The sequence below is a fragment of the Hippocampus guttulatus genome, chromosome 12 (genome assembly GCF_054856545.1).
Source record: "Hippocampus guttulatus isolate MCC_2025c chromosome 12, RoL_Hgut_1.0, whole genome shotgun sequence".
NCBI lineage: Eukaryota > Metazoa > Chordata > Actinopteri > Syngnathiformes > Syngnathidae > Hippocampus > Hippocampus guttulatus.
The window spans coordinates 17,287,420-17,297,298 of NC_141272.1; the positions used below are offsets into that span (position 1 = coordinate 17,287,420).

General features: G+C 38.4%; 2 protein-coding genes across 9 annotated transcripts in view; both read right to left on the reverse strand.

The window, feature by feature from the left end:
- Positions 1–2,053, reverse strand: part of LOC147197679 (uncharacterized) — a 36,725-nt gene extending 34,672 nt beyond the window's left edge. For all 7 annotated transcript variants that reach the window (XM_086125204.1, XM_086125203.1, XM_086125201.1 and 4 more), the window contains exons 1-3: positions 1,916–2,053; positions 1,581–1,664; positions 1,248–1,359 (exon numbers count right to left, since the gene is read on the reverse strand). In XM_086125204.1, the coding sequence (XP_085981330.1) occupies positions 1,248–1,359; positions 1,581–1,659 (191 nt within the window). In that variant the 5' untranslated portion in view covers positions 1,660–1,664; positions 1,916–2,053. The remainder of the gene's footprint in view (positions 1–1,247; positions 1,360–1,580; positions 1,665–1,915) is intronic.
- Positions 2,054–2,964: 911 nt separating this feature from the next.
- On the reverse strand, positions 2,965–7,797 carry mrps23 (mitochondrial ribosomal protein S23). 2 transcript variants are annotated; one of them, XM_086126417.1, is made up of 5 exons: positions 7,707–7,797; positions 5,876–6,055; positions 5,684–5,761; positions 5,431–5,554; positions 2,965–3,581 (listed from the first exon to the last, which is right to left on the reverse strand). In XM_086126417.1, exons 1-5 carry the CDS (start codon positions 7,748–7,750, stop codon positions 3,450–3,452), a joined length of 558 nt encoding a protein of 185 aa, XP_085982543.1. In that variant the 5' UTR covers positions 7,751–7,797; the 3' UTR covers positions 2,965–3,449. The 2 variants fall into 2 exon arrangements, with proteins under 2 accessions (XP_085982543.1, XP_085982544.1); XM_086126418.1 differs by having other exon boundaries at positions 3,440–3,581; positions 5,365–5,554.
- Positions 7,798–9,879: the final 2,082 nt, after the last annotated feature.

Sequence of the window (9,879 nt, forward strand, 5' to 3'; positions counted from 1 at the left end):
AACCATTGACAGTTTGTTTGAAGTGCATGGGCTGTCACAAAATATTTGCCCTCTAAAAACCTATCTATCGTATGATATTGTCAATACTCAATAGTGTTACAAATGTGTATATATAGAGCTGAGTGAGCCATCCTATTAATTTGGGGATTTTGGGGAATGACATGCAGGACAAATATATGGTAGCATAATCATAAAATCTTTGCGTCAGTTGATTTTTGTGAAAACAAGCACAAAATTAGTTGTTGCACTTAATGCTGATTGCTGTTCGGCAGTTTGGTGCCAGAATGGGGAATATTTACTGTATGTGAGAAAGCCCTGGGCAAAGGGGTAAAATAAAAAATTAAAAATATAGAAATAAAATCACAGTACGTGGTTATTTTTTGTTTGCTTCAAAGACATCATAGCTGTGCAGCGGATCGTTTATACACTACATGCATTTGAACATTAATATATTTTAAGATACTCATCGGTCTGATCCTAATCCCCTACAAAGAACAGGGGTCAACTATACAGTGAAGAAACAAGTTGTTTAACTAGGTTGGATAGATTGGTCCACCTTCACCATTTTTTAAGTAAGTGATCTGATCTGATTTGGTTTCAAAATCCTGATTGTGGAAGCCAACCATCCATGCCATAGGAATTTTGTCAAATTTCAGTCTGACTTTAAACTGTCAGAACATCCATCCATTTTCTATATCGCTTATCCTCATTAGGGTAGCAGGTGTGCTGGAGCCTATCCCCCCTGATTTAGGGCAAGAGCCAGAGTACACCCTGGATTGGTCGCCAGCCAACCGTAGAATCCCAAAGCATTATTAATTGAGCAAACCATGTATTGCATTAGTGTAGACCTGTACTGCATTACACTGACAACTGTTTATAAAATGTAGCTATCCCATTTAGCTTCCTGATAATGTTTATGAAAATGTTGTAGTTATAATAGCTGGTTAGTCTAAAATCAGCAATAGGAAATGACGTGAATTGAACTGAAACCTAAATTAAGCAGGTGTTATGTGCTGTACATAGGTTAGAGGTCAAAAAGTGATTTGAACTGGGTTGTCAGACAATTAACGGTAAAAATTACATTTTAGTCATCTTTAATATGAACCAAGTTATGGCCATACAAAATGCACATATAGCATTGTATTACCTGTTCAAATGCCACACCCGTATGTCTTTTCACGGATTATAGTGTTTTATTCGCGAAGAAAATCCCATAGAGACTTGAGATGAGTACATCCCTGACTTACCAAGGCTTCCACTCCGGTGGAAGAGGGGCAACAATTCCCTCCCTGGCCAGCCACATGAGCTCCGTCTCATTGTCAAGATCAATGCCTATCTCCTTTGCATACTCTCTGATCTCTAATAAGATGGGGAAAATAACACGTTAAAGAAAGAGTGGAGTTTAAAATAATAGAGGTAAATAATAATATGCAAAACTGGTGACTTGTGACACGGTCAGACGTGACAACAAATAAACTCAATAAATACATTTTCGTATTTATCTCCAATGTTTGGACATTATGACAGCATTCAGTGTAGTATACTCTTGGGCTTTTTTTTGAAACATGCTCTATGTGTACCTTGGTCAGAGGGAATATAGTTTTCATCAAAGTCCTCCTCAAGGATGAGCTGGTCACCGATGACAAGAGGCGCGCTCATGATTACTGCAGGTAGAAATGTAAGCACCAAAACAACGCGGTATGTTTTTAATACATTAGAGCAAAAAAATGTCTCAGAGGTCAACAAATAAGTAATGTTAAGGGTAATAATTAAACCTATATACAATGTACTACGCATGAATCCGTAGAATGGCGAGCGTCTCAAATACAGTACATTGAACATAGCTAGGCGCCATTTAGCTGTGGCTAGATAAGCAGGTCCAAAACTAAAGCTTGTGGATGGCGAAGGAGCTTACGTTCAAATTTACCGACTGTACTTTGTCTCTTCAGATTCTGTCAACTCAGGAAAGGGGGCTTTTTTTTTGCGAAGGACGCAAAACGACAAGCTTATACAAATGGGAACATCTCCATGGACGCTAGCTTGGTTTCCTGTTGATGGCCAGAAATGGACTGTTATTGGCCGAGCCGCGTGAGACATTCATGAAACATCGTAAAGATTTCTAAGCATCTTCAAGACGTCTACAGTATTCATAAATAAAGCAAAGGGCACGCTGGACGAATACTGTATACCCTGTACGAGATTCTGTTCTCTATTAATTCACTCTAAAAGTCTAAAGTATTGTTACAATTTAGGTGTCGGGCTTTAATATTGTATTGTAATATGTTGGGGGGGGGGGGGGGGGGTGGTTCAGAAAATACACGTTTGCAGTCATAAGATAGAACGGCATGTCCAAAGCGGAAAAAAAGAATAAAAACATTTTTATCGCATATTTCCTATTTCAAATGTGGCCGTATCATTTATCTTATTTACGTAGCTTGAAAAAAACCCAAAACCTCACTCTAAATTATATTTATCAATATAGTAGTTATATTTAGCGGTCGTTTTTTTCCAACAGCCATATATTTGAAGTTTGTAAAAAAATAAAAAATAAATTTAACGTGGCACCTAAATCTAACGTAACATGCGGGTTGAAATGAATACACATTAAAGTGTGACAGTATGCCCATTAGTTTATTTCTCACTGGTCTTTCATTGAACCGGCAGTAGTAACCGGAAGTATTTTCTGGAAGCCATGATTGCCTTTACTGCTCATATGTTCTACTTAGTCGTACAATAAGAATCTGCTCTTGATTACCGTACCTCTTCTGATTCCATATACCTGTCCTTGATGCTGTCCAGTTGGTGTCAGACCTGTGGATTGTTATTGATGCTCAAATATAAAGTTTTACAATGATTTGGAATTTACTATTTTGTAATTACCGCCACTGTAGCAGAGAAGCTAACTTTCTGAGCTCAAAAGATATTTGGATCGCTGAAGCTTTTCCTCACATTGATTCCAAAAGCTAATGAGACATTTTTAATAAATAGTTGTCAATCACGCTCTTTTTATCTGGTGGAAAGACAATTTTATTCTCACATCTTATTTCCATAGTTTCCATGCAACATACATTGAATCATCCATCATACTGATACTCAAAAAGTGGTTCAGACTCAATTGTTGTATATATGCACTTGAAAGTAGCCTGGTGGCATGGTTCATTAATGGTTCGTTAAGGATACTTGAATTGGCGTCATAATGTGAAGCTGTAATTCAACAAAAACCTGATACATAAGGTTTTCTTTAATTTTGAGAATGGAATTACCGGTAACTACTTGGCATTTCTTAACTTAGGACTGATATTTACCATGTTTTATACCACAAAAAGTGACCTCTTCAATTTTTCTGAAGGAAGCCATTGGTTGAAAAGGTTTGTACACCCCTGTCTGACCATCATGATATTATTTGTAAGAGAATCCAAGAGCCTCCAGATAAGGAGAAAGCAAAAGTTCTATGAGGTTTGTGTCGTGTGTGACACATGCTCTTCTGGCTCTTGCTTGCTGTCATCGGCAAGTGACTGTTGCTCTGCCAGCATGGCTGTCAACTTCAGCCCCAACACTGGATCCCTGGAGTCTGCTGCCAACTGCAAAATAGAAAGCAAAACCAAGATTATGTGTACAAAGTTGTAGTTTCAAGTTCCTTCCTCTTAACTGGGTTATGCATAAATCCAGGATATATATAGTCCACCACTAACCAACATCAGTGTAAAGTCATATTTAGCAATGCACGACAGCTCAAGATGTATTTCCTGTGGAAAGATTCAGCGAGACACTTATTGCAACATTGAATCAACAAAGGTAGTATGCCGATCTTTCTTTCTTGCTCAGGTCCCTGGCGAGACACAAAGCTGCACTCTCTCACTCCCTCTCTCCACTGCTGTCCATGTGAGGCATCCAACCATAAGAAGCCATAGTCGGGGGCTCTCCATCACAAAGCTTCGTGGGAACACTTATCCTCATTCTGTAGTTCGTAGTGTATCCTTCTCATTATTATTTTATTATTGGTTGTCTTTTGTTTTCATCAGCTCAAATATGTTGCATCTGCACCATAAAAGGTGACAATAACACTGTATTCTATTTCGGGGTTGTTTTTGTGCCCTCAAAACAATGTTGGTTTGAGCGTGTCAAAATAAGCCTTGCAAATCTATTGCTGCATTCAAGGAAAGTGCGAAGTCGGGAATTTCCGACTTCCATTGAGGAAAAGTATACTCGAATGCCCGTTTGAAGTGGAAGGCCAGGGGAAAAAAAAATTAAAAAAAAAAAAAAGACTCCTGGATCAACTAATGACTTCAATTTGACAATGACACTTGACAATGATGACCCCATGGAGACATAGTCCGTGAATCGCAAAACATTATTTATAAACATTTAATGCATTTTATTTCTTATTACATGCATTTAATTGTTCAAAATAACTTCACGTAACAAAATGTGACCTTTACTGACTGCATGGAGATATACCGTTACCTCCTTGCATGAAGTTACTTGGTGAAATGAAACAAATGCTTTGCAGTTATGATATTCCTTTATTTATAAAAATTAAGGAAATTATGAAGAAGGTTTGCTGGAGGTCAAAATGTGTTCTAATGAACCAGAACAACAACAAAAAATTTTACATTTGTGGGGTGTCCGAAGCGCGGACACCCCGTGAATGTAAAATTTTTAAAATGACAAAAATGGACAGACGTGTTTTTCACAGGACAGCACCGATATGTTCTATGATACAGCTAATGGCTAAATAAATGCTTTGATCAGTTAGCCGACACTTGGCTAACTGGAGCAAATAATATGGTAATATGATATTTATGGTAACTTGATTTCAACAGATTGTGAGTATATTTTGAAAAGTTTGGTACTATCACTCTGCTTTAGACGAGCAATGTTCACACGCCTCCCGTAGTCAAAATGTGGAAATGGTGTGTACATATAGTCCAGTATGAATTCTAATCATATTACTGTTAACAAACAGCTAAACATGAGTAGTATTTGTGTTGCTGTCAAAAGCAGCCTCGGTGGAAAGCTCCCGCACACTGCATCAGCACGCCGTGCTCTTGAGCAATATTCGCAGGAACAAATAGGCAATAAAGAGTTGATCTATTTCTACATTTCTTTTTGACCAAACTCATAAAAAAAGCCAAACATAATTTGGTTCTGGGTTTGGAACAGATTAATTGCCCATTTCTACTCACTCTTAGATTGCAAACTGAGTCTCAGAAAAAAAAAAATTGTTTGTGGACCTAGGTTACACTGTAATCAAATGCAGAACAGTGAACAGCACGTGACTTTTTGTTCTGTGTAGCAACATATTCTTATGCTACTGCTCAAACTCATTCATTTTGAGCTGTTTGTTACCTCGAAACAACGTACGTCTAGGGCCGTCATAGGCCAAGGACCCCTCGTGTGTTATCCAGCAGATGTCTTCTGAGGACTTACTGTTGATGCTCCTCTCCTTCTCAGTATGATGCCCTCTGCAAGTAAAGCCTTTGCAGTCTCCTCAAACAGAACAGAGTCATCCATCTCGGATTGGCTCTTTAACTCAGCATACTTGTCTACGAACCTACAGTGGGAAATAAAATCTTAAGGAAATTTTGTAGCCCCCATCCAAGTGTGCCTGTATTACAAAAAAAAACCCCTCAAACATAAAATATTACTTTGAACCCTAAAGTGGAGAAAATACAATACATACCTTTGACAGACAGAGACAAAATTTGATTTGGAAAGATCAAAAGGGCGAGGACCAGCCCCGTATTTGTCATAAAATTTCCTGAAAGCAGAGTTAGACATAGATGTTTACATAATTTTACTCTCTTGATGAAATTAACTGATGAGATAAACAACATTTTATGACAATAAATGGTAAGTACTGATATTTACTCACGCTCTAACTTGATCTTCTGTGTAGAAGATTTCAGGCACTGGGTCTGGTTTATTGACCCTGACTCTTGTTCGGGTCTTCACATAGAGTGGTTGCCGTTTTGGTGGAAAAGCTTCATATACATCATACCAGATAGGTTTCTCCGTTTGCTTTATCACTCCAGAGCGCATTAGATCCCGAACCCTGTTAATCACATTTTGACACAATTCGTTATTAATGTTGAATTAAACACCAATGTAATTAAACAACCCTGCGTGGGTTTTCTCCGGGTGCTCCGGTTTCCTCCCACATTCCAAAAACATGCATGGCAGGCTGATTGGACGCTCTAAATTGTCCCTAGGTGTGAATGTGGGCATGGATGGTTGTTCGTCTCTGTGTGCCCTGCGATTGGCTGTCAACTGATTCAGGGTGTCCACCGCCCACTGCCCGAAGACGGCTGGGATAGGCTCCAGCACCCCCCGCGACCCTCGTGAGGATCAAGCGGTTCGGAAAATGGATGGATAGATGGATGTAATTAAAAATAAAGTACACACTAGACAGGTCAAAGAAATTCTAAAACACAGAAATTAACACCACTTGGACAAAAAACCTTTATGCTGAATACATGGCTGTAATAAGATAGTTACTTGTTGGATAAAGTCATGCGTTAGCTTGCTAATTAACCAAAAATAAATTAATGAAGCTTCCTTAGCCACATTGTCTACAAATTCTGTCAGTGTATGTAAACTTGCAAGCAGACCTGCAACCAGATTTTAAGCATATTGGGCTCTTTTTCCTTTGCGGAGCACTTTTGCAAATCAATGCCTTCATTTGAGGTTCACATTTCTAACTTTGTGGAGCAATTATTATTGTTCTTATTTTGGGAGTGCAGGTTAATCCCTGAGACCTGAATTCAAAACCTCTCATGAGAGCACAGACCAAATTACTAAATGTTATGGAAATTGGAAACAATTGAAACGCCTAATATCATTAAATTGCTACAAATACACTTTCCAGTAATCACCGTTTTTGCTATGATTTATCTACATTATTATTTGCTATTCTTTTAGAGAGGGATGCAAATAGTTTTCAAGTGAATCATTCATTTATTTATTTCAGTGATTTATTCTACTGCCCGAAGACGGCTGGGATAGGCTCCAGCACCTACCGCGACCCTAGTGAGGATCAAGCGGTTCGGAAAATGGATGGATGGATGGATGGTTTTTCATCTTCAGTAAATATGTTTAAAAGCCCGTGTACACGTTTACAAGCAGGGTTGCAAATCGGGTAGTGAATTCATGTTTTGTCCAAGTTGCTTTGCCGTACAACTTGCACAAACCGGGTGGGAGGCCGCCATCGTGCCTTGACCGCGTCCTTCAAAAGACTTGACGAGCATTCAGTCTGAGGGGGCAAGACGCAATTCCTTAAATTTGGAAAACTCAATGTTTTGTTTTACAGTATTATTTTCAACAATGCACACCGATTCAAAAATCGGGTAGCCATTACTGAAAGTTCTCTGGGAGTAAATACATTGCTTTTGTCGCAGTGCGATGTCGTCATCAAAATGCATGTCTTAAATGCGCTTGAAATTTTTCAAATCACGTGTAAATGTATAACCTGAATCATAAATGAGCTACATTATTAACTGTTGTCATAAAATCTGTGTAACAACTTGAGGTAAACATTTTGAAAGAACACACCATAGCTCAAAAATAATGCTGAACAGATATTGACCCTCATAAGATGTTATTTCAGGCCAATTCTCACATGAGCCACACCGTTAACCACCGGTGACTCCGGTGCTACAATATGGGTAAGCGGCGAAATAAAGAGGTCATTAAAAGGGCTTTCTTACCTCGAAAACACGGTTCCTACCCTCTCTAGCCTGCTCCCAGCCATTGAGTTCTTTTTGATGCAGCTGAACCACTATAACATCTGTCTTCTCGTCAGAACAACTTCCGGTAATTCTTTCATCTCTTTCAGAATAAAGTACTACTGTTTATTGTCAAATGACTTGTGATAGTTGTTGAAATCGTGCACTTATTTTTAATTTACAATTGATTATAAAAATGTAATTATAATAACAAGACAGTACATTCGTCATTGTTTTTTCATGTTTCTTGTGCAGAATGTGTAATAATAATAATAATAATAATACATTTTATTTATAATACAATAAAGCAATCCAATCCAATCCAATTTTTGTTGTCCCAAAGTCTTTTTTGTTTGATTGTTTTTGATGAGGGGCGGCCCGGTGGGGCCAGTGGTTAGCGCATTGACCTCACAGTGCAGGGGTGCAGCGTTTGATTCCGGCTCCGGCCTCCCTGTGTGGAGTTTGCATATTCGCCCCGGGCCTGCGTTGGTTTTCTCCGGGTACTCTGGTTTCCTCCCACATACCATAAAACATGCATGGCATCCTGATTGAACACTCAAAATTGTCCCGAGGTGTGAGTGAGTGGGAGCGCGGATGGTTGTTCGTCTATGTGTGCCCTGCGATTGGTGGCAACCGGTTCAGGGTGTCCCCCGCCTACTGCCCGAAGACAGCTGGGATAGGCTCCAGCAGCCCAATCAATCCTTGTGAGGATAAAGTGAATCTGAAAATAGATGGATGGATGGAGTTGTTGATGATAATGATGATGATGTTGATGATGATGATTTTGTTGCTCTCTTTTTATTTCCAAAAGTCCTGGGATTTACTGGGCTAACCCAGTACCGTATTTTGTGCCATTTTATGCGGAAATGTGTGCTGTTATGACAATAAAATTCATTGAATCCTTGACGCCAAATACCTGTACAGTATAGTATTTTGAAACTCACCACTAGGAGGCAGTCAAGATCCTGTAGCTTTCCTGGCGTGAGTCCTCACCGTTCCTTTTACTTGATACGCACACATTTTCATTTGTGTCGGGTCAGATTTCATCAATTGACGATCTTCCAACAACCATTCTATCAATCTGCAGTTGATTTAAATAATAACGCCTCCACACTCCCCGGTTCAAATGTCATTTGTGATATAAAAAAGGGACCGTAACAATTTCAAAATCTTTTCCACATTTAATGTCACCTGGACAACTCAATTTAAAAATATCCCTTTCGAGAGGGATATTAAAAAGGAAACAACCAAGATTATAACGTTGGAGATGTATGCACACCCTCATTAAACTGGCAATGTCGCTGTTTTCAGAATTAACCAATCACATTCAAATTTATGTTAAATGGGAATAAGCAGACCCTTGCTTGGCACCAATGCCTTTTACGAACCTTAAATAATGCCACGCGTTGCAAAATATCGGTATGTGCAATCACACTGTCTCAGTTGTTTATTTTGACTTCCCCTTTTGAAGTTTTTTTTTTTTCAGTTGAATGGTACAGGTCGCAGGTCACATTAATGGAGAAAAACGTTTTAATTTATTTTAATGTAATTTTTAAAAATGATTGCTCTCATGTTTATATCACAACAACCTGGCTTTTTATTACCACTTTATCTATCCATCTATCTATCTATCTATCTATCTATCTATCTATCTATCTATCTATCTATGAGGCCAATTCATGTTTATGCAATCAGGGCGCCCTCAGTGAATAGTTTCTAAATGTGCTATTAAAGACAATTTCATGTCTTTGTAAATCATTAATTGTTGCAACATTGCCTCATACAAATTTGACAGTAAAATTGAACTGCGAGGCTAGTTCAAGCCACACTGTGTAGTTAACCTGTAAAGATATCATCCGCAGTCACCATGAGCTTCAACTATTTATACCAAGCAAATGAGTTCATTATTTAAATTAGAATTAATAAACAATATTATTGAGGTAGAGTCACCTTTTCAATCTATAACTGGTGTTAACGAGCTAATTGATAGTGTAAGTAAAATGAAAGGACAACCAAATGTTAAACCCAGAATAAGGGTAGCCTTTCAAACTGACAAATTAATTGCCTATTTCACACATGCACCTGATTTCATAACACATTTCTTTATTTGGTTATAAATTATTGTCGGAATCGACCTAAATACAACAAGTTCAAA